At 38.4% G+C, this 25,290-nt stretch overlaps 1 protein-coding gene across 2 annotated transcripts in view; it reads right to left on the bottom strand.

Moving 5' to 3' along the window:
* Positions 1–7,754: 7,754 nt before the first annotated feature.
* The window catches only part of MELK (maternal embryonic leucine zipper kinase), a 92,866-nt gene continuing 75,330 nt past the window's right edge, over positions 7,755–25,290 (bottom strand). The window contains exons 14-18 of one of the 2 annotated variants that reach the window (XM_086683514.1): positions 24,467–24,698; positions 21,044–21,140; positions 19,271–19,439; positions 10,409–10,512; positions 7,755–8,278 (exon numbers count right to left, since the gene is read on the bottom strand). In XM_086683514.1, the coding sequence (XP_086539640.1) occupies positions 8,101–8,278; positions 10,409–10,512; positions 19,271–19,439; positions 21,044–21,140; positions 24,467–24,698 (780 nt within the window). In that variant the 3' untranslated portion in view covers positions 7,755–8,100. Of the gene's footprint in view, positions 8,279–8,728; positions 9,311–10,408; positions 10,513–19,270; positions 19,440–21,043; positions 21,141–24,466; positions 24,699–25,290 lie in introns of those variants that run through there. The other variant, XM_086683515.1, reaches the window with a different exon arrangement.

Raw genomic sequence — 25,290 nt, 5'->3', positions numbered from 1 at the left:
GAGTCAACGGGCTAATCATTTGGAAGGCATTAAGATCAGTAGTGGAAGGACTGGGAATGGGCATGCATAACAGATTTATGTTTTAACAAGACCACTCCACATAGAGTGCAGTTAGGATGGTGTGAAACTCATCTTCTGGGCTTACTTTGGACAGATCCTGTATTATGAGTCAGTTTTTTTTCCCCTTTAACAGCTGAAAACCTAAAGCTTCCCGAAGCCAAGCAACTGCCCAAGTCTCTCTGCTCAGATGTAACAGAGCTTTCACAATAACTGTCATTTCAAAAATCTTACATTTTTAAAAATCTGCCAACAGCTCCAAGTTCTCTCCACTTACTGACACATTCCCATCAAGGTGAGTGTTGCTGTTATCAGCATTTCCTTACTTTCCAGCACTGTTTCAGACCCATCTTGCATATTTCCTGCCTCAGTCCTAGGGTCAGCCATTTCTCCAAGGAGTCCTAGTACCTTTTATTGGAGAATGGTATGAAAAACCAAGATCTGAGCAGTAGGTCTGCTTGTTGCTACCAGAGTGCCTTTCAGACCTTCTCAGCTAACAGAACAAAGAAACACTAAGTTGTAAATATATGCATATCTATAACTATTTCTATATGCAACCATCTGTATCTATATTAAGGTAAATGAGTTCTTTCTAATGTCTCCTTCCCTAATCCATCACCACATGGGCATCGATCATTCTAGCCCCCTTCCTTTGCTTATCTGTAAATTCCCACGCCAACAGTGAGAAATCTAGCTTCTACCATTTACCATCCATCTACTTCAATTCCAGTATACAAGTATCAGAACTGTTAACCTGTCTTCTCATGGGAAACCATTTTGTCATCAATGTTTATGTGTGACTCCTTTTGTCTTGATTCTTACACATTCTCCTCATTTCCAAAGTTACTCGGATCTGTACCTTTCCCCCCACCCCCTTCAGTGAGGTTATTTCATACATTTTTTAATAGTTTCTCTTGTCACAGTATACATTCCTTCCTGAGATAGCCCAACTTCTCAAATGATGTAATTCACATACAGTAATACTACAGACTGAATGTTTGTGTCTGCCCTCCATCCCCAATTCATATGTTGAAACTTGATCTCCAATGTGATGGTGTCCAGAGGTAGGGCTTTGGGAGGTGATTAGGTCATGAGGATGGAGCCGTTATGAATGGGATTCATGCCTTTACAAAAGAGACCCAGAGAGCTTCCTCATTTCTTCCACCATGTAGGGTCACAGGGAGAAGATAGCTGCCTGAACCAGGCAGCAGGCATCTGCCAGCACCTTGATCTTGGGGGATTTCTCAGCCTCCAGAACTGTGAAAAAATAAGTGCTGTTTAATGTTTATTTATTTTTGAGAGACAGAGAGAGACAGCATGAGCAGGGGAGGGGCAGAGAGAGAGGGAAACATAGACCATGAAGCAGGCTCCAGGCTCTGAGCTGTCAGCACAGAGCCCAATTTAGGGCTTGAACTCACGAGCCGTGAAATCATGACCTGAGCCAAAGTAGGACGCTTAACAGACTGAGCCACCCAGGAGCCCCTTAAATAAGTGCTGTTTAAGCCATCCAGTCTATGGTACTTTGCTATAGCAGCCTGAACAGATTCAGACAAACTAGAGTTTACTCTTTGTGCTATAAAGTTCGATAGGATTTCACAAATGTGTAATAGTACTTATCCACCATTACAGCATCATACAGAATAGTTTTACCACCCTAAAAATTCCCATGCTTCACTGATTCAATACTACTTCCCATCCCCTGGCAACCACTGATTTTTTTTTTTAATTTTTTTTTTCAACGTTTATTTTATTTTTGGGACAGAGAGAGACAGAGCATGAACGGGGGAGGGGCAGAGAGAGAGGGAGACACAGAATCGGAAACAGGCTCCAGGCTCTGAGCCAGCAGCCCAGAGCCTGACGCGGGGCTCGAACTCACGGACCGCGAGATCGTGACCTGGCTGAAGTCGGACGCTTAACCGACTGCGCCACCCAGGCGCCCCAACCACTGATTTTTTTTAATGTCTGTACAGTTTTACCCCTTCCAGAATGCCATATAATTATAATCGTACAATGGGTAGCCTCTTCAGATTGGCTTTTTTTCGCTTAGTAATATGCATTTAATATTCCTTCAGGTCCTTTTGTGGTTTGATACCTCATTTCTTTTTAGTGTTGAAAAATATTCAATTATATGGATGTACCAGAGTGTGTTTATCCACTCACATATTGAAGAATATTTTTGTGGCTTCCAATTTTTGACAATTATGAATAAACATTCACACACAAGTTTTTGTGGACCTAGGTTTTCAAATCCATTGGGCAAAGACCTAGGAGCACAATTACTGAATTACATAGTGAGGTTATGTTTAGCTTTATAAGACACTGTCAAACTGTCTTCCAAAGTGGATGTGTTATTTTGCACTCTAGCGGCAATGAATGAGAGTTCCTGTTGCCCCACATCCTTTGCGGCATTTGGTATTGCCCATTTCTTGGATTTTAGCCATTGTAATAGGTGTGTAGTGGCATCTTATTTTAACTTGAAATTCTCTAAAGACAAATGATGTTGAGCATCTTGTCATACATTTATTTGCCATCCATGTATCTACTTTGGTGAAGTATTGCTCAGATCTTTTGCCCATTTTTTGTGTTTTCGTACAGTTTTCAGATTCTTTTTTTTTTTAAGGTTTATTTATTTATTTTGAGAGGAGAGGCGTGTGGGAGGGGCACAGAGAGAGAGCCCTCTGCAAGGCTTGAACTCACAAACTGTGAGATCATGACCTGAGCTGAAACGAGAGTTGGACGCTTAACCGACTGAGCCACCCAGGCGTACAAGAATTCTTTTATATTTTGGATACAAGTCATTTATCAGATGTATTTAGCAAATATTTTCTCCCATTCTGTAGGTTCTGTTTTCATTTTTTTTTGATGGCGTCCTCTGAAGCACAAAAGTTTTTCATTTTGGTGAAGTCCAATGTATCTATTTTTCCACTTGTTGCTTCTGCTTTTCATATCTTATCTATATAACCATTGCCTAATCAAAGGTTTCTTTTACTCCCACATTTTTTTTCTAAGAATTTTTATCATTTTAGCCTTTACATTTAGGTTCTGATCCATTTTAAGTTAATTTTTTCAATATGGTGTGAGGGGTCCAACTTCATTTTTTGCATGTGGATATCCAATTACCGGAACACCATTTTTTTTTTTTTTTTTTAAGATTTTATTTTTAAGGAATCTCCACACCCACGAAGTCACAACCTTAAGTTCAAAAGTTGCATGTTCTACCAATTGAGCCAGCCAGGCGCCCCTGAACACCATTTGTTGAACACCATTTGTTCTTTTACCCCACGGAGTTGTCTTTGTCAAAAATCAGTTGACAATTGTGACGGGCAGAATGCCCCTGCACCATAGACATTGCATCCTAATTCCTGGGATCTAGGAATATGATGTTACATGTCAAAAGAGAATTAAGCTTGCAAACAGAGTTAAGGTTGCCAACAGCTAACCTTAAGACAGGGAAATACTCCTGCATTACATAAGTGGGCTTAATGTAATCATTACGGTCTTTAAAAGTGGAAGAGGGAGAGAAGAGTTCTGAGTCAGAGGGAAACGTGACTGTGGAGGGAGTGATGTGATGCAAAAAGGACCCAACTTGCCTTCATTTGAAGATGGAGGAAGACGGCCATGAACTGAGAAATGTGGGCAGCCTCCAGAAATTAGAAAATATAAGGAAATGGATCCTAACCCAGAACCTACAGAAAGGCTTTAAAATATATAATTCTACAGGTCCATATTACATAATAATCAAAAACAAGCTCTTTAAAAATGCACAAAATCACTGTGGAACCAAGAAGCTGAAAGTCTTTCAGTTCTTATTTCCTTAGTAGACTATATTCTTACTAATTACCTTCACCAAGAAAAATCACATAACACACTCAGCTGTAGTAAATTACACTGTAATAAGGTCTGAATTAGCCAAGTTTTCCTACATCTTAACAGGTATAAGATTGCTGCTATAGAAAGAAGCAATCTTTTGATAAGTATCATATATAATAATGCTTTCCTATATGATACAAGTTCAGGAGAGAGGTATTACATCTGTTTCTAGTATAGGAAAGAACATGGACTTTGGAGCCTGTCATGCCTGATTCAAATCGAATACACTTACAGGTTTTACGACCTTGAGAGAGTCATTACTTTGCCTGAGACTCAGCTTTCTCCTCTGTAAAAAGGGATACCACCAACCATGCAGTGCAGAGTTAGTGTAAAGACTAAATGAGTTCATATGTTTAGATTTAAAAACATTTATCTAAATCAAGGGTCAGCAAACTTTTTCTGTCAACACTTTATCATTGTAAATATTCTTTGCAGGACATACAGTCTGTCACATTTACTCAACTCTGCCACTGTAGCACAGAAACAGTCATAGATGAGTTTCAATAGAACTATCAAAAGAGGCTATAGAGGTGGCCCATAGGCCATAGTCTGCTAATGCCTGACATAAATCATCCAGTGCAGTGGCTGGCACATAGTGGGTGTTAAATACTAGGTACTATGATCATTACTCTCTTTTTCCCTATCACAGCCGACAAACACAATCCTTTATTGCTCATACGACTCATTCACCATTCTATCATTCCCAATTTGTAAAATATTCAATATTACCTAAACTGCTGCTGCCAAAGTTTCTCGGTCACTCTATTCCCAGTATGCAAACAAGTGATTCATTATCTTCCACACTGTCATCTGGATCACAGACAGAGGTTCAGATAGGAGGTTCAGGACTACTGGTTCAGTTCAATACTTAAATCCCTTTTATGACCTGTCCTATGAATGGCTGTCCAACATGTCTGAACACCCCCAATGACAGGGAAACCACCAAATTCCTAGCACCCTTTCTCTTGTCAGGTAGCTTGGACTTTTTCTGAAAGCCCTTTTATTGTAAGCTTAACTTCAATATGGTTCAACTTCATAAGTATATACTGAGTAAATGCTGAGACCACAAAGATGAATAAGATATAACCTCTACCTCCAACTTCTCACTGGACTTTGTCTGCCACTGTCACCCAAACAAGCCTCATGTTCTCCCTTCATGACAGACATTCAGGTGTTCGGAGGTTGGTGCCCTAAGTTGTTCCCCAAACTCCCAATTCCTTCAACCGTTCCTCAGAGGCTCCCTCCCCACTTCACACTGCCTTCCTCTGGACATAAAATGCACACACACCCTCCAAAGAAGTCCAGGTGTGGCTGGACAACAGAAAGTGAAGCCAACCTAAAACTATGCACATTTAGCTTAGCACCAACAATCTAAACGAACAAAGGCAGCCTCATTTCCTCAACTCACAACTATACTCCTTTAATTTTCCAAGTGGTTCTATAATATTTGAGCTAAGTGATAGATCTTAGATGATATGGCAAACATTAACATTTCTTTTCCTTAAAGAAAAGGAAGATTTAGGCTAAATAGCAGTCAGGGTATCTGTTTTTACTTGATCCAGTCTGATGGAGCCAATAACAGCATTTCTAGGCTGAATTAATACCAAAAAAAATTGTTTTTAATTTTAATTTTTAAAGTAAATATACTAAAAAAACTCCAATGTAAGGATTGCAATTGTAAGATAGATGTTTACAAAGGAAAAAAGGATAGAAAATAGTATCACGCTTATAGTAAGGCTAAGCAGTGTTTTATAAATATATTTATGTGTAATGCATCCCAAAGTAAAACAGACTTCTTACTGTGGTTCATGGCGAAAAGTTTTTGAAAAACACTGTTCCAGACCATGCCATCTGCCATTGGGATAGAAGAGTGATTCTTCTCTTACGTTTTATAAAAATAAAAATAGATGGACTTTAGAAAATTTTAAACTTTTGTTTTTCAAAAGATACCATCAAGAAAGTAAAAAAACTACCTACAAGAATGAGAGAAAAAATTTGCAAATCATATATTTGATAAGGGACTTATAGCTGGAGCTATAGACTTCTTGCAACTCAATAATAAAAAGATAAACAACCCAATTAAAAATGGCCAAAGGATCTGAATAGATATTTCTCCAAAAAGATGTACGACCAATAAGCACATGAAAAGATGCTCAACATCATTAGTCACTAGGGAAAAGCAAATCAAAACCATAATGAGATACCACTTCACAGAGCTAAAATAAAATGGGCAGACAATAACAAATGTTATAGAGAACGGAGAAAAATTAGAACCCTCATAGATCACTGGTGGGATCATAAAATGGTAAGCAGTTCGTCCGTTCCTCAAAATGTTAAATGACTCAGCAATTCCACTCCTAGGTATACATACACACAAGAGAACTGGAAACATATGACCACACAAAAATCTGTACACAAATGTTCACAGCAACATTATTCACAATAGCCAAGAAGTATAAACAAACCAAATGTCTACCAATTGATAAATGGATAAACAAAACGTGATATATCCATACAATGGGATATTAAGCTGTAAAATGGAATGAAGTAGTGACACATGATAGAAAATAATGAATCTTGAAAAAGAAGCCAGACGCAACAGGCACATATTGTATGAGTCCATTCATATGAAATGTCCAGAATACTCAAATCCAGAGACAGAAAGTAGATTAGTGGGTGCCAGGAGCTGTAAGGTGGGGGAACTGGGAGTGACCACTACTGGATACAGGGTTTCTCTTTGACATGATGAAAATGTTCTAAAATTAGATTATGGGGATAGCTGCACAAATGTGATTATAATTAAACCCACTGAATTGTACACTTTAAAGAGGTGAATATTACAATATGTGAATTATATTTCAATAGAGCTATTATAAAAAATGTAAAACCCCTGAACGGCTTCCCTTTGCCAAAACAGTTTATTGGAGCACTGAGGTTCCTTCAAATTCTTTTGTCACTTACTTCCAACTCAATGTTTAACCCTCGTCTCCTACTATTTCCCCCTTGCACCACCTTCTGCCTCCGCCCTCAACACAGCATGACCATTTTAGATTTCCATGCCTTTGCACATACACTTCTTGTTGTCAAGAATGTCATATTCCCTCTTCTCTTTCTGATGAACGTCTATATATCCTTCAAGACAAATACTGTTTCCTCCAAAAAATCACACACAGTCCTCCAGACAAAGTTGGTCATCCCCTCTATGCTATAAATACTAGTTTAAGCATCTCCCCTTAATAGATTCTGAACTCCTTGAGTTTACTAGACAGTATTATCTTCAGCCCCAGGACCTAAACCATTTAGTAAATGTTTACTGAATAAATGAGTGACAGAATACTCCCTCACTACTGACTAGAAGTAGTCAGCTATTTTTTCTCCAACTAGTTTAATTGGTAAAATCCATACAAATACAACTTGAGTGCTAGCCTTTAGAGACCAATAAAATGAAATAAAAATACAAATTTGGGGCCAACATTGAGACTTAAGGAAAATTACCATAAAGTAACATTTCATGGGGGCTCATAGTTCAGATACTTATCATTGTTGACCGAACACACTTACTGAAGTCAATACTCTTTTATTCAACATATTAAATGTGTTGTTTAACTCTGGTAACCACAGCTGTGACTTAGTTAACGATCTCAATAAATCCTACTTAAATCAGAGACAGGAAAAAATTATGCAAATGAATTCTTATCTGTTTTTTTCTGCCCAAGGCATATTTGATAACAGATAAAACATCTCCAAATAGTCTCTACTTAATTGTCAGGAAGCCATTTGAGGTTTTATTTGTATCAAAACCAAATACAAAGAAAAGGAGAAGCCTGCCATATTCACAAATGATTTTATTCAGAAAGAAATTACACATTAAAAGGAGACATAGTTGAGAGCTTATTTTCACATATGGAAGTGAATCTAGGAAAGTCAACAGTTATTAATATACAAAACCACATGATTAAAAAAGACAGTAATAGATAATGACAGATGGGCTTGCCTTAGACTCATCTGCAAAATATCTTTTGTTTAAAAACAAAAAGATATTTGTCTTTAAGACAGCTCTTTAGAAACAAGTCTAGAGTTCCAATGGACTTTAAAAATCAAACCAATCATACCATTCTCCACACAGGCGGTATCACACCCATATTCATCCAGCAGGGGTAAACCAGCCAACAATTATACCTTGCAGCTAGACAGGATGTCTTCCACTAATCTCTTGTAAACCCAGGCATCACCCTTAAGCCTCTGCCTCTTGATACCCACCACATCGGGTTTCTGAAGCTGGCACACTTCTAGTTCAAACTGCATTGTCACTTTACCAAAGTCTGACTGTGTTTGACACTTCAGTGTATACCTATGAAAACAAGATAAGAAGCCAGTTAGTAGCAGAACCATGAATATTCTGTATAAGAAATCTCTAAGCCCATAGGAGGCCAGTGGAGAAAACGAACCATTATTTCATTAAGCAATATCTTACTGCTTACAGTTTCCAAATGACTTAGCTATACCTTAATCATGGAGCATGACTAGTGTTTTTGCAAAAGCTGAACTAAGATCTTAAGAAAGAATAAAGATGAAAGGCTTTACCAGAACTTTCTCTTGTCCAAAGAAAAGCCTTCCTTTCATAGCTACCAATGCCATTTATGCTCAAGAAATCTTCTGGTCTTCCTTATGCAACTCTTTCAACAGTGTAATCCATGAACAGTAGGCCATTTCCACAATGTTCACAACAAAGGAAAGCACAGGGAAGATTAAGAATATTTTTTTGTGTGCACATCATCAGAAAATTCTTTCATATAAATAAAGTTGAAGCCACCAACTGTCAGAAGGGTGTGTGTTTCTGAGGTTTTCTAATAGTAATAAGAGGTTATGATCATTACACTTTATGGCAGAGTTATAACAGAAAGCCCATGGAGATGGTCCATTTCCATGGTTGAAACACATGGGGTGTGTGTGTGTGTGTGTGTGTGTAGAAATAAAATTAGAACTGCCATATAACAATTCTGAAAATGGAAAAGCCCAGGCCAAATGAAGCCTTAAAGACATCTTAAGACTTAAGAATCAGGTATGTTCTTGCAAAGTTACATAAATTGAATTCATGTAAATCAACTTTTTAATTAGTTTGCAAAATATTTTCATTTTATTTGTCTTACTAAATAATAGACAACAGGATCAATTTTAAATATCAGTTCCCTAAATATGTGGGGCACGTGATTAGGTACTGTTCCACAGAAGCGTGGAGAAATTACTTGTATCTGTTATGTATTTGAGGTTTTACAAAATATCATTCTTTCTCTTACTTAGTTATGTGTTTGGGGTCTTCATCTCTTAAAAATGAGCAGTCATCATCAGACATGCCAAAAGAAGTATTCTGTAGTTAAGGTTCCTGACGGGAAGATGAAGCATAGGGCAATTCAGTCATATGGAGAGAAAAGCCAATCCTTCATGAATGAAAAAAGATAATAATAGAATATACCTGAGATTAGTAACATCACATCCCTGAAAAACTTAGCTTTTGATGTTCTTCTTTGTCACAAAGAAGTTAAAAACAAACAGAAGAGATAAAAAGGGAAAAAAAGGGATCAAGGCAGACACTTTGCCGTTGATGAGTAAGTTAGATGGATAAATTATTGGTTAACAGCTAGTTGGCGATCTGATAGAAAGATCACATGCTGAAGGAATTATTGAAGGCTTTCTAACATAGATTTGGCTAGAGGTTCTGGAACCACCGCTGAACTGCAAGCGTGAAGAACGGGTCAGAGTGAGTTATATGTGTTCTGATGATGCCTAAAGAAGAAAGCCAGGGTCCAGGTAAGGAATGCTTACCAACATGTACAGATAATGAAAAGTAAAATTACTTTTGCAAAAGATTGTTTCTTAAAATCTTCCTCTAAATTGAACATCTAGTTAAATGTTTTTTATTGAACATTGAAATCTAGTTAAATGTTTTTTATATCAATTAGTGGCTCTTTTTATCTGCCTCAATAATGAAATTTGAAAGACATAACTGGAAATACTTAGAAATATGAACATCTTAGGTAACGAGAAGAGGTCTGGCCATTCAGACCATGAGATCACAGCCACGGAGGCTTTGCCGGCAGCTCACTGAACGGTGGGAAAGAGTTAAGGTGAAATAATTTCCTAAAATGGTGAAAACCCAGTCCTGTCCAACAGCAAGTCATAAACAAAAGGATTCTATAAACCCCTGATTGGTCTGAGGTGTCTCGACTGGAAAAAAAACTGGAAGGAGTTCAGATTTTTCCTATTTTGAAAAGTCTAATTTTGAAAGTGGTGACAATATGGCACTAGCTCATACAAAACCAAAGAAGCTAAATTATGAACAATGACACTGCCATAAAAGCTTTTTTGATGAAAATGAGGTGGGAAAAAAATTTTTTTAAAAAGAGAAGAATCAATACATGTCTTCTCAAAGCTCAAAAGATATCAAGTAATAAATGCAACAGCCTCTAAGTGTGCTTCTTACCCCTTTTGTACAAAGTCAACATGCTTCTTTGGAAGAACAGACATTATTTCATTCAAGAGTTGATCTGGATTCACTAGTTTGGTTGTAGTCACATTATAGTGAAGCTTAAAAAAGAAAAAGAAGAGGTATGAAGTAAATCTTTACATCAACACAAACACCTTCCTACCTAACTCAGAGATCCCAAAATCATTATAGCACCAGTTCAAATGGAAGCATTTCCAGAAAAATACTGAATTTACAACCAGTTCTTGGTAAGCTGGAATAAGATGGCACTGGAAAGCTTGGAGAAATTAACTTTCACTAGTAAGTACATCCATATCATCCTTTTTAACTTTTCATCCTCTTCTCCTACCAATCTTTTTAATGAAATAAATATTAATTAACATCTATCTGTTTGAGCTTTACTTGTTCCTCCCTTCTTGTGCTATGCCAGAAACATTAATTGTCCTAAGATGTAAACTGTGAGAGATGAAACAAATGGCCCAGGAAATGTGGTTTGAATATATACCTGACCCTTGAAAAACGCAAGGGCTAGGAGTACTGACTCTTCATGCAGTTAAAAATCCACAAATAACTTTTGACTCCCACAAAACTTAATAGCCTGTTGACTGAAAGCCTTACAGATATCATAACAATCAGTTAACACATATTCTGTATGTTATGTGTATTATATTCTAAGTTCGTACAATTTAATAAGCTAGAGAAAAGAAAATGTTAAGAAAATAAAAAGGGAAGGGGGAGGCTGGGTGGCTAGGTCGGTTATGCGTCCGACTTTAGCTCAGGTTCTGATCTCGTGGTTCGTGAGCTCAAGCCCCGTATCGGGCTCTGTGCTGACAGCTCAGAGCCTGGAGCCTGCTTCAGATTCTGTGTCTCCTTCTCTCTCTGCCCCTCCCCCACTCATGCTCTATTTCTCTCTCAAAATAAATAAAGGTTAAAAAAAATTTTTTTAGGGGTGCCTGGGTGGCTCAGTCGGTTAAGTGTCCGACTTCAGCTCAGGTCATGATCTCACAGTCTGTGAGTTCGAGCCCCGCGTTGGGCTCTGTGCTGACAGCTCAGAGCCTGGAGCCTGCTTCGGATTCTGTGTCTCCCTCTCTCTTTGCCCCTTCCCCGCTCATGCTTTGTCTCTCTCTGTCTCAAAGATAAATAAAAACATTAAAAAAAAAATTTTTTTTAATTTTTTTTTAAAAAGGGAAGGGAACATATATTTACAGTACTGTACCATATTTATCAATACTGTAAGTTTACACTGTTTACAAGATGAATCCTCTATCTTCTATTAGTACCTACAAAAATACTGTCTTATATGATACAAAACATGACAGATGTTACATGTATTACTCACACTAGATATCAAAAATGAAAAGATAATATGCAAAAGAAATTCATATTTATTTACAGGTATATTTATTTATTTACTCATGCATTGATAACGAAAAACCAGCAATATGACTGCTTCATGGTAGCCTGGTGTAATCAATATGATTGCTTCACAGTAGCTTAGCCTACACACTAATGAATAAATGGTTATAAAATTTTATGGGATACAGTAATACAGTCACATTCATAATACAGTATTAGAAACACTGTTATATATATTTTTAAAAACACCTACTGGTGATGATAGGCTGATAAGCAGTTTCTCCAAAGACAAGAGAAGCATACTGTACAGTAATGTTATTCTTTGAAAACAAAGTCATGAAACAGTAAGAAAACTAACACATTATTAATTTTATATTAAATACCACTCACCTTGTGTCTAAGTAAAGATAGGCTATCCACTTCCATATGAGTCTTGCACACAAGGTTCTACATGAGGAACACTTAGGTAATGATGATGATGGCACAAAAACGTCTCCTGTGGCTCTTGTCATACAGTTACTACACGTTCACATGACACTCACACACATACACCACAGGTAAGTTTATTAAGTGTATGCCATGGTGATTATTTACTGCTCATCAGGTAGAAGTGGATCATCATAAAGTCCTTCATCCTCCTCTTTTTCATGTTGAGTCGGCTGAGGAGGAGAGGTTGTTCTTGCTGTCTCAGGGTGGAAGAGGTAGAAGGGGATGAGAAGGGGCAGGCACACTTGGTGGAACTTCCTGGAAATAGGTCGCAATTTGTCTGACTTCATGCTTTTTCATTTTTCTAAAAAATGTTTCTGTCCAGTACCAATCCTCCTCCTATCATTTGCTTCAGTTTCAGTGCCCATATCATAAAAGGCTCCATGTCATAAAAGAAGTAAAAAGTAGTCCTGAATTATCAAAACCCTTTTGCCAGTTTGTCTAATGTCAATTTGGTTTCTAGCACTGCTTCTTCTACATGTTCTTCCTCATCATGTCACTGGTTCAGATCACTTATCTCCATCAACTTATCTTCTGTTAATTCTTCTGGCATGGTGTCTATCAGCTCTTGACTTTCTCCCCATATCTTGAAGCCCCATAAACACCCTTTTTTGCCATATCCACAAACTCTTTCATAATTTCTCTGTTTGGCTCTGCCGTAAACCCTGTGAAGTTATGCACAACATGTGGACAGTTTTCTCCAGCAGAAATTTGTTTTAGGCTTAGGCTTTCATGATTTTTCTGTTACAACAATGGGATCTTCAATGATGTAATCCTTCTAGACCTTCATGACATTCTCTTCCATAATGCTGACAACCCTTTCCATAGTACTGTGTGTAATGAGCCTTAAAGGTCCTTATGACCCCCTCTTCTAGGGGATGAATTAGAGATGCCATGTCTGGGGACAAGCACACCACTTCGACACCTTCAGTGTTGATCTCATAGGATTCTGGGTGGTCAGTGGCATTGTCCAATATCAAAAGAATTTTTTTTGTTGTTGTTTTTTTGGTTTTTTGAGGGTTTTTTTTGTTTTTTTTTTATATGAAATTTATTGTCAAATTGGTTTCCATACAACACCCAGTGCTCATCCCAAAAGGTGCCCTTTTCAATACCATCACTCACCCTCCCCTCCCTCCCACCCGCCATCAACCCTCAGTTTGTTCAAAAGAACTTTAAAAGGCAGTCCTTGGGGCACCTAGGTGATTCGGTCGGTTAAGCATCTGATTCGGATTCTTGATTTTGGCTCAGGTCATCATCTCACGGTGGTGAGATGGAGCCTCACGTTCAGCTCTGCACTGAGCATGGAGCCTACCTAAGATCGATCCTTCCTTCCTCCCTCTCTCCCTCTCTCTCTCTCCTTCTGCCCCTCTCCCCTGCCCTCTCTCTAAAAATAAATAAAATGAAATAAAAAAATTAAGGCAGTCCCTTACTGGCAAGGTACTTTTTGACTTCATTGATGAAATCTATCCAGAAAGAGAATTCTCATTGTCTATACCTTCTTGTACAACCAAAAGACTGGCAGTTGATGGTCATATTTTCCCTTCAAGACTCAGGGGTTAGCAGCTTTATAAGACAAGGGCAGTGCTGATCATAAACCCAACTGCATTTGCATAGAATAGTAGAGCTAGCCTATCCCTTCCTGCCTTAAAGGCTAGTGCTTCTTTTTCTTCCTTACTAGTCAATGTCTTTTGTGGCATTTTTTTTTTTTTCCGGAATAGGGTAATTTTGTCTGCTGTTCAGGAAGATATTCTTTTTCCTCAATGATTTTCTTAATGGCATCTGGGAACCAGTATCTACTGCCTCTTGGTCAGCAGAAGTTGATTCTCTTGTTATCTTAACTTTTTTTTTTTTTTAATGTTTATCTTTATTTTTGAGACAGAGAGAGACAGAGCATGAGCTGGGGAGAGGCAGACAGAGAGGGAGACACAGAATCCGAAGCAGGCTCCAGGCTCTGAGCTGTCAGCACAGAGCCCAATGCGGGGCTCGAACTAGTCAATTGCGAGATCATGACCCAAGCCGACACTCAACCGACTGAGCCAGCCAGGCGCCCCTTATCTTAACATTTTTAAACCAAATCTCTTTCTAAAATCATCAAACCATGCTTTGCTGGCATTAAATTCTCCAGCTTTAGATACCTCACCTTCTTTTTGCTTTAAGTAGTCATAACATGACTTCATCTTTTCTCAAATCATATAAAGCTTATAGGTATGCCCTTCTTACAGCAATCCTACACCCACGTTAAAGCTGCATTTTCAATACGAGATTAAAAAAAAGTATTTCGCAAAAAATGCAAGGTTTTTGTGCCTGTTGGCATAGTTGCCACAATGGCTTCATGAGTTTCCCTTTTCTTTTTTTTAAACAATGGTCCTTACACTGGATTCATTTATCTGGAAATGGTGGGCAACCGCAGCCACAGACATCAATCTATGGTACATATCAAGCAATTCAACTTTTTCTTGTAAAGTCATGACTTCTCTCTGCTTCTCGGGAGCACATCCAGCATCACTACTGGCACTTCATACAGGTCCCCTGGTGTTACTCAAGGTGTATGGCATTGAGCTACACGTGATTTATACGTTTTAAACGTATTTAAAAGTGAAAGATATGCAAGAACCACAAAAGATCATTTTTGACTGTGATATGCAATTCACTGAAGGGACCAATTGCTCACGTGGAGACGATTAGCATCACACAGCGTTTTTAAGCAGATACTCATAACACAAGCTCACCGCAAGAGCAACAGAAGAATAGCTACGAAATTATTACAGTAGTAAAGCATGTATTACAGTTGATTTTATGCAGTTATGATTTAATACTGCATCTTTAAGTTTGTTTACATTTCTCTCAACTGTGAATGGCACCATGTACAGTATGTGTTTGTGTGCATAAGTTTTGATAAATTTTAACTTTTTATATCTGTTTATATCTTATGGTAGGGTAAATGATCAAATAGACTAATATCTACATATCTTTTTCTTAATTTTTTTGATATTTCTAGGCCACGCCGTTTTTGAGTTTTTCCAAATTGTTGCAAGTCCCCCCCAAATTTTCCCAATATACCTGTTTAAAACAATATACATGTAAGTGACTCATGCAGTTCAAACCCATGTCATTCAAGGATTAACTGTATTTTTATTTAGTATTTATATATTTGTTCCAATCTGATTTAGAAAAACATAATCAGCAAAAACTAGTAACATATAGTTTCTTTAAAAGTAAACTTAAGATCAGACACCTGGGTAGCTCAGTCAGTTAAGAGTCTGACTTCAGTTCAGGTCATGATCTCACAGTTCATGGGTTCAAGCCCGACATCAGGCTCTGTGCTGACAGCTCGGAGCCTGGAGCTTATTTCTGATTGTGTGTCTCCTTCTCTATCTGCCACTCCCCTACTCGCACTGTCTCACTGTCTCTCTCTCTCTCTCTCTCAATCTCTCTCTCTCAAAAATAAATGTAAAAAAAAATTAAAATTTTGAGTCCAACTTCAGCTCAGGTCATGGTCTAACAGTTCATGAGTTTGAGCCACACATTGGGCTCTCTGCTGTCAGTACACAGCCCACTTCAGGTCCTCTGTTCACCTCTCTTTCTGCCCCTCTGTTTGCACTCACTCGTTCACTCTCAAAATAAATAAATAAACTTTTAAATAAATAGACTTAAGATTTTAAAAAGCTAGTCCTCCTGATTGTGTTGACAGTTTCACAGGTGTCTATATAATGCCAAAGTACATTAATCACACCTTTTTAAGAGGTACAGGTCATTTATTTAGGTCAATTATACCTCTATAAATCTTTTTTTTTTTTTTTTTTAAGAGTCAGTATAAAGAAAATACCAGATAAATAGCAGTGCAGATGATATGCCCATCTGCAGGTGAGTGTTCAATGACCAGAGTTCAGGGACCCAGCTTCAAGTTATAAAAGGAACAAGTGGCACAGCTATGACAAGGACCCTCTCTGTCTGCTGGGTCCCCATCCAGGGCTGTTTCACCAAACTAAATTGGCTTTGTCAAGATAATAAACATAACACTTTCAAATACAATTTAAGTGATTCCTTGTGTAAAATAAAGAATTGATCTGGGGCGCCTGGGTGCCATCCAACTCTTGATTTCGGCTCAGGTGATGATCTCATGGTTTGTGAGATCGAGCCCCATGTCAGACTCTGCACTGTCAGCATGGAGCCTGCTTGGGATTCTCTCTCTCCCTCTGTCTCTGCCCCTCCCATTTGTGCACATGCTCACTCTCTCTCTCTCTCTCTCTCTCTCTCTCTCAAAATAAATAAATAAACATTTAAAAAAATTAATCCTAATTTATCTGTTCAAATTTCAGATTTTTTCAACAATCTGTAAAAAAGCCTACAAGAGGCTTAACTATACATGATCTTCATCTTAACAAACTAAGGTGTTCTTTGTACCATCCTTCTAACTTTTCTAAGTTTATAATTTTTTAATGTGAGAAATAGGTAGAAGGGTGCCTGGGTGGCTCAGTCGGGTTAAGAGTCTGACTTTGCCTCAGGTCATGATCTCGCGGTTTGTGGGTTTGAGCCCCGTGTCAGGCTCTGTGCTGACAGCTCAGAGCCTGCTTCAGATTCTGTGTTTCCCTCTCTCTCTCTCTGCTCCTCTCCCACTTGTGCCTCTCTTTCTCTCTCTCAAAAATGAATAAACATTAAAAAATAAAAAGAAGTAGGTAGAAAAAATGAAACAAATTTCCTAAAGCGAGGCCTGCAGTTCTGCAAAAACTTAAACCATTTAAAAGGGTTACAGATCCAAAGTTAGATCAAGTTTCTGATGTTAGATGTGTGTTAATGAGGACTATGGTTCTGCTACATTGGGGTTAAAAATGCTCAACATGGATGATAATTTCACTCAACACTGGAACACCTTTGGTATGCCTGGGTGGCTCAGTCAGTTGAGCATCTGACTCTTAATTTAGGTTCAAGCATGATCCCAGGGTTGTGGGATAGAGCCCCATATCAGACTCTCTCTGCCCTATTTCCCCACTTGTGCATATGCTCTCTCTCTGAAAAGTACAGCATAAGGAATACAGTCAAAAACATTTTAATAACATAGTATGGTGCCAGATGATAACCACACTCATCATGGTGAGCACTGCATAACGTACACAATCATGAAGTCACTATGTTGTACACATGAAACTAATGTAACATGGTATGTCAACTATACTTCAGTAATAAAAATTTTAAAAAAAACTGGAATACCTTATATAATAGAGCATTTCACGTATATTTCACAGAGGCAGCTTTGTTTATGCATCCCGGCTCTATGAAGGTGCTGGGGTAGAAATTATCTCCAGTTTTTACAAATAAGGAAATTGAGGCAGGCAGGGATAAAACGACTTATCCAAGCTACAAAGTACGAAGCTGAAGCTAGAACTCAGGTCTTCTCATTCCCAATCTGTGTTTTTTCTCCTACATCCGGGAAGTAGTGGAGAATCCCTAGAAAATCAACTAACATCTTAGCAGTTCCTACTGGAAAATGCATTCAGGGGCCAACCAATTTACACAGGTGAACATTTTTAGGGTATTATCCACTAGTATTTGACAACTGCTTAGCTTCTCAATAATGTATATGATTGGACATGTTTCCTTAATTTTCTTTATCTAATGTTTTTCAGGAAAATGGCACTATGGTTCTCTTAATTTTTTTTTTTAACGTTTATTCATGTTTGAGAAAGAGACAGAGCGCAAGCAGGGGAGGGGCAGAGAGAGAGGGAGACATGGAATCTGAAGCAGGCTCCAAGCTCTGAGCTGTCAGCACAGAGCCCAATGTGGGGCTCGAACCCATGAACCATGAGATTATGACCTGAGCTGAAGTCGGACACTTAACCAACCGAGGCACCCTGGCGCCCCAGCACTATGGTGTTCTTGATCCCAATGTCAGTGTTTGAAATATTTCATAACTGTCTCCATCTACAGAAATCTTAGAACAAAAGAACAAAATATACCTAATAAACAGCCATATGCAAAACTTTTCAGTACATTATACAAATTCAACAGGCAACAGATATTAATGGATAAGTCCTATCTTCTTCCACTTTAAAACAGGACATATCTGAATATTCTCCCCAGAAGCACACTTCTATCCAACAGCTCATCATTTTCCTTCCCCAAACAGGCCCAGATTTGTCCCAAATGAGAGTCTCAGTGCAAAACCTGAAAAGACCCAGTCCCCAAATCACAGAGAACACTACCATCTCCTCTTCCCTCCTCTTAGAACATGTTTTTATTACAGCACAGAGTAATATCCCTGCCTGTCTTCACTGCCACTCTATGAGATCCTCAATGACATGGGCTATGTCATTTCCAAGTGGAGTCTTATTTATACCTTTACCTCTTACTTCCCCCAAACAAAAATGTCATTCATTAGATGTTTGAAGGAATGCTCAGAGAGAATCCAAGAGAGTAAGAAGTATTTTATATCTACTCATCACTTCTTTTTCCTTTCCTTTCCCCATTGAACATATTGCCCATACCACTGACACATTAAGCCTTTTGAAAGCATGACAGGACTATCAAAGTTCCAAACCTCTTAGGCCTGTGAGGACCTCTCAGCCTACCTTCCCAGTGTGCTGCTCAGTATTTTCTTCACATACACCACACTCAAAGTTCAAATTCACTTCCCATGCATTCAAATATTTTGTGAGGGCCTACAGAGATATCCATGTGTCAGAGACTCTTCTACATGCCAGAGATATGACAATTAAGCTCAAGTCCCCGTCCTTAAGGCAGCTCTCAGTTCCTCCATATGCCCCATGTTTCCCTGCCTCCATACTGCCGCTGTGATTAATCTCTCCACTTGAATATTTGGATTATAGTTATTCGCTCCTTGGAAAGAGCAAGTTTGTATAATTTACCTCTGCATTCTCAAAGCCCACTGCATCAAAAGACATAAAATAAAAAATCATTCATTCATTCGTTCATTCATTCAGTACTTCTCTTGGAAAAGAAAAATAGTCTGGTTAGCAGCCAGCTTCTGAAATCCATACTAAAGAATTCCAGTGCACTTACCTTTAGTCTTCTTGGCCCATCTTTGGCAGAGCCCTTCCTTCTGCTCCTGGTAAGCACAGTGATAACCTTATCCAACCCCCTTTCAAGGCTCCCAAACACTTTGGTTCCTTTTCTTTTTGGAGTATCCTCTACATGTGCTTGGTTGAGATCCAGTTCCACTGAGCGACATCTTAAAAAGAAAAAAAAATCCATGAGTAAAACTGGGCCTCCTGCCAGTTGGGGCTGTCACAAGCCGTTCAAGTATGCCAAGGCGAATGCCAAGGCCAGTCCAGCTCACTACTCAGGAAGCACAAAAGCCATCTCCCACTGGAACACAGCCATCACCCCTCCCCTCAGCCAACTGCCCCTTGGCAAAACTATTTTTCCCCTAGCTTTTTAAAAAAAAAATATACAGAAAAGTTGGGTGAAGAGTACAATGAACCCCATATATATATCCTCTTAGATTCAACAGTTGTTAATGTCTCACCACATTTGCCTTCTCTACATATATAAATGAATACATTAAATATATGCACATCTTTGCTGAACCATCTAAAGGTAACCCATCTGAAGATACCATGAGACTTCACTCTGAAACACTTAAGCACACATACCCAACAAATAACGACATTTTCTACATAACCACAATACCATCAAGACAATTGATAATAATGCCACAGTACTGTCTAATATCTAGTTCACAGTCTAATTTCCTCAACTGCCCTCAAAATGGATCCTGCTTTAAAAAATAGCTATTACACTGGGGTGCCTGGGTGGCTCAGTCGGTTAAGCATCCGACTTTCACTCAGGTCATGATCTTGCAGTTTGTGGGTTTGAGCCCCACATCGGGCTTTGTGCTGACAGTTCAGAGCGTGGAGCCTGCTTCAGATTCTGTGTCTCCCTCTCTCTCTCTGCCCCTCACCTGTTCACACTCAGTCTCTCTCTCTCTCTCAAAAATAAATAAACATTAAAAAATTTTTTTAATAAATAAAAAATAGCTATTATAGGGGTGCCTTGGTGACTCAGTTGGTTAAGTGTCTGATCATGCCCCATGTCATGCTCTGTGCTGACAGTGTGGAGCCTGCTTGGGATTCTCTCTCCCTCTCTCTCTTCCCTGCCCCTGTCCCTGTTCATGTGCCTACACTATCTTTCTCTCAAAATAAACTAAACTTTAAAAACATTTAAAAATAAAAATAAAAAATAGCTATTATAGACGATGAGGGGTGTCTGGCTGGCTCGCTCAGAGGAGCATGCAACTCTTGATTTCAGGGTCATGAGTTCGAGCCCCACACAGGACGCAGGGATTACTTAAATAAATAATATAAACATTTTTTAAAATTAAAAAATAAAGACAATGAAGGGACGCCAATGCTGCCAAACTGTCCATGTCCATACAAGAGGGATGAGTTTTCTTTGACACACCAGTTGGTATCTTTACTATATGAAGAACTGCTATCAGTGGATGTCTACACTCTACCAGGAGAAGCATCAGAAAAGATGGGCCTCAGAAAGGGGACTATGTGGATGGGGCCAGAGCCACTGTCTTCCCAAGCTGCTGTAAATTAAGATGCCAGTCCTACTGCTGAAGAGTTTCAGATTTCTTTCCCATGAGGAAGGCAGCAACAACAGCTACAGTAATGGCCACAGACCATCCGCATTCAGCTAGACATTTCTGCAGTCTCCGACATAATTTACACAATGGCTTGTTACCTTAATCAGGCTGATCATACGTGAAAAAAGAAAATCTGGCTACATATACTAAAGATCAAAGAATCTAAAAAACAGAACACTTACCGCCTCTCAGGGCTAATGACACCTGTCATTAACTTCTCTGTTCCTGCTGAATTTATTGGCATTTTAACTGGAGTTTCTTTCAGGCACTGGTTTCTGGCTATTAGAAAAACAACACAAACCATATGTAGCTGACATATTATGGTTTCAAAATTTCTGTCAATAATGCATACATCACTTATTCATTGACTCAGAAATACTGTAATCACTTGGCCAGTGGTGTTAAGGCTCTTCTTATTTAAAGAATTATTTCCATGTGATTTATAATAAAAACAAAATCATTTTGGCTTTGCATGTGTGGCTCTTCTTTTCCTTCACTACAAAACCGAGTCCATGATTAAAATTTTATTATAAATATTATATGACAAATTTAAATAGATCATATAAATACAGATTTTATGACTACTGATTCTCCTTTCTATAAACAAAAGTCAATCTGTATTTATACAAGGATCCAATTTGTGCTTTTAATTGAAAATAGTATTGAGAGGTATTCATTCAATTCTTTGCCCTACTCAACTCCTGTTAGGCAAAGAGAACAGTCCCCATGAAGGCTTGACAAAAGCTTTAAACAGTGTGAGCTTTTGTTATTTTTCTATTCTAGAATATAAATTCTATTCTAGAATTTTGTGTTTCATTCTAGTAGGGTATTTGTATCTAGTAGGGTATTTGATAATTTGTGACAAATTCACAATAACAAATCTGGTTACCACTATTTAATTAACTTTTTGTTTATGATCTAAAAGTTGCATACCCTTCAGAGGGAACAACACTTTATAACAAGCATATGATATCAAGTTTTTAAGATGAAATTAAAGATTTTGTTTTGTTTTGTTTATGACTATCAGGACTATTTTCACTGGTTCCATGAGAACAAGAAAATAATATCTCTGAAAATATTTTCATCTTTGTATACAAGGAGTATCTACTATTATACACAGTTACTCGTTGATGAAGTATTGCTGACTGTATTGTACCAGATTAAGTGATTAATGCTTATGTGAAAAATGACTCAGATGAAAGAAAGTAAAGTACACAGCACTAATGGAAGCTATCAATCGGGGCTTTAGCCAGTAGCTTCTGTAGGTGGCTCTTATGTTTAAAGAAAAATAGCCAATAATAACTTTAGACCAACACAATCTTTCTCACAAACTGAGAGGAAGTTTTCTATGCAAACTGATGATACATTAAGATTATAAACTCCAAACTATCCATGTTTCAAAACTTTCAGAATTACAGAAAAAGTTAAAACACACAGGGCGCTTGGGTGGCTAAGTTGGCTAAGTATCCAACTTCAGCCCAGATCATAATCTCGTGGTTTGTGGGTTCAAGCCCCATGTCGGGCTCTGTGCTGACAGCTCAGAGCCTGAAGCCTGCTTCAGATTCTGTGTCTCCCTCTCTCTTTCTCTGTCCCTCCCCCGCTCACACTCTGTCTGTCTCTCTCTCTCTCTCTCAAAGATAAACATTTAAAAAAAATTTTTTTTAAGTTAAAAACACATACTCAATAATAGAAGGAACTATAAGCATCAAAGGCTTAAAAAAAAAAAAAAAAGCCCTCTGGGGCGCCTGGGTGGCTCAGTCTATTGAGCCTCCGACTTCAGCTTAGGTCATGATCTCACAGCTCGTGGGTTTGAACCCCGCATCGGGCTCTGTGCTGACAGCTCGGAGCCTGGAGCCTGCTTCGGATTCTGTGTCTCCCTCTCTCTCTGCCCCTAATCCGCTCACAGTCTGTCTCTGTCTCTCTCAAAAATAAATAAACATTTAAAATTAAAAAAAAAAAAAAGCCCTCAATGAGTTAAAGTCCATCTTATCTCCCTACCCAACCCCGATTCACAAACAATACTGTAGCTATATTAACAAGTAACAGAAGAGAAATACCCCATTAGGAAAAAAATGCAATAGCAGCTACTACTAGTAACATCTGACCTTAGTATCCAAACGTTACCTCACTGAACCCTCATAACAACCCCAGGCAGCTATACATGCTTATCACACCAAACTAGCTAGCTTCACAATTCTGGGGAAAGTGTTGTTTGAGCTGATGAACGAGATAATGCAGTTAACAGAATAACAGAACTTCCAGTAAATATTCTGACAAAGTTGATCATAATATCTTTACAAGAAGTAGAGCTCTGAAACTGGCTATCAGGCCCATTAGCAAATTAGAAGCACAATGGCAGGACATGATTTAGCAGTACTTCACATGGCAAGGTCTTGGAGTTTGGGTTCATTAGGCTCTTAACATAAAACAAGAGTAGGTTACAATTGCTAGAAAAAAAGGCCAAAAAGGTTTAGGAGTCATTTTAAAAAGTGACTTGGGGGCACCTAGGTGGCTCAGTCAGTTGAGCATCCGACTCTTGATTTGGGCTCAGTTCATGATCCCAGGGTCGTGGGAACGAGCCCTGTGTCAGGCTCCATGCTGAACGTGGAGCCTGCTTAAGATTCATTCTCTCTCTCTCTCTCTCTCTCTCCCTCCCTCTCCCTCTCTCTCCCTCTGCCCCTCTCCCCCACTCACACTCACGCTCTCTAAAAATAACAATTTTTTTAAAAAGTGACATAGACTAGATCACAATAAATAAAACCCCTTCAGGCTCTAATTCATTCTTTCTTTCAACAGATATGGCCCCACTATATACCAGGCACTGGGCACCTACTAAGTACCAGACAATAAAGATGACCCCTACCATATACTATGCCATGTTGCAAAAATGGCAGACAGAATCTCTACTCTCATGATGCTTACAGTCTTATCCTGATGAGACCCAGCACTAGAAAACTGGGTTCAGTTCTAGGAACTGACAAAATAGAATGTGCCTAAATGAGGCCAGCAAGAAAACACTGAGGTGTCATAAAAGAAACCACTTAAATAATTGGTGAAGACTGAGCTGATAAGGAAACCAAGGGCAATGAGAAAGTTGTAATATCTGGACGCAGATCTAGATCTCTAGAAGGACATGACTATGAGTGCTTCTGAAATATGAGCAAGAGCAGGATCAGATACCAGAACTAGAGATCCAGATGAGTGAGATCTCAGGGCTCAGCAGAGACTTCAGTTTTAGTCACCATAAGTGGGGGCAAAGGAGAAAACAAAGTCTAAATCTGGATATATGACCTTGGGCAAATCACTCGTCTGAGCCTTGTGTTCTTCAGCTGTGAAAAAAACAGGTGGATGAAATGAGCTCTAACTTGCCTTTCAGCTTTGATATTCTATGATGCTATACTTCAACTTTACATATGTGAAAAAGAGAAAAAATATCAATAGAAGTTGACTAATATGCTTTCATTTCAACCAATGCAAATAATATAGGATAAAGAAAAGCATAAATTCCTGAGGGCAATGCTAGCCATTTCCGACCTATTATGTGCTTAGATGGTAAGAATAGAATTTGAAGGTACTTTACCCTGATCAGTACGTATAGCAAATACCTTTTGAGGGTGTAGTGTAATGATTTGGTGTGGAGAGTATTTCTCTCTTATGCTGGTTCTTATTAACTGGAGTCTTTGGCTCAGGAAATACAAAGCACTCATCATTCTTTACAGCAGACTTAGGCGTATATACATTCTCTTTGTTCTTTAATTTATTGGCAGATGCTCTGCATAATACTGGAGTTAATGATTTAGATTCCAGACCATTTGATTCTGTCCAATGCTTGGCAAACTGGAAAAAAAAAAGTTACTGGATAAAGCACAATGAAGAAGAAGAAAAGTCAATTTCTCTACAACATGCCTTAATCATTTGCAAATTACCATGCACCATTTTTACTAAAATGAAATACTCTCAAAAGGATATTATTGGCAATACCAGGAAATTTAAAAATGTATATTCAATTCTCTTTAGTACACGTAGATCACTTTAGTCTGTTCTACTGACAGATCATTTTCAACATGTTTTAGGCTGAGTGTTAAATCAAACACACCCAGATCTCAGGCAATACTGAGAATGGTCACAATTAAATCCCTGAGGAATTGTTTCCCATGCCTAGATTCCCAAGGTTTGTCTCTAATGTGTACCAAAAACTAAGTGTTTAGTGATTACAGCAGAAAAACCATGTTAAAATACTCTTAACAGAAATGTTGCACACAAAATATTTTTTAATCATTTTGGATTTATGGTTGAGCTTGCAAAAAAGTAAGGAAAATCCTCAGAGGCTAAAGAAGAGGAGCATGAATCCAGAGATAGAATAAAGGCTGAAGCTGTCCATTGCTCTAAGGCCATCTACCTACCACCTCAGATAACCGGCAGCATGGAC

This window comes from Puma concolor, chromosome D4 (genome assembly GCF_028749965.1).
Source record: "Puma concolor isolate L17-30 chromosome D4, mPumCon1.1.hap2, whole genome shotgun sequence".
Lineage (NCBI taxonomy): Eukaryota > Metazoa > Chordata > Mammalia > Carnivora > Felidae > Puma > Puma concolor.
Note: the sequence above shows the minus strand (reverse complement) of the source record. Positions and strands in the feature narration are given on the sequence as shown.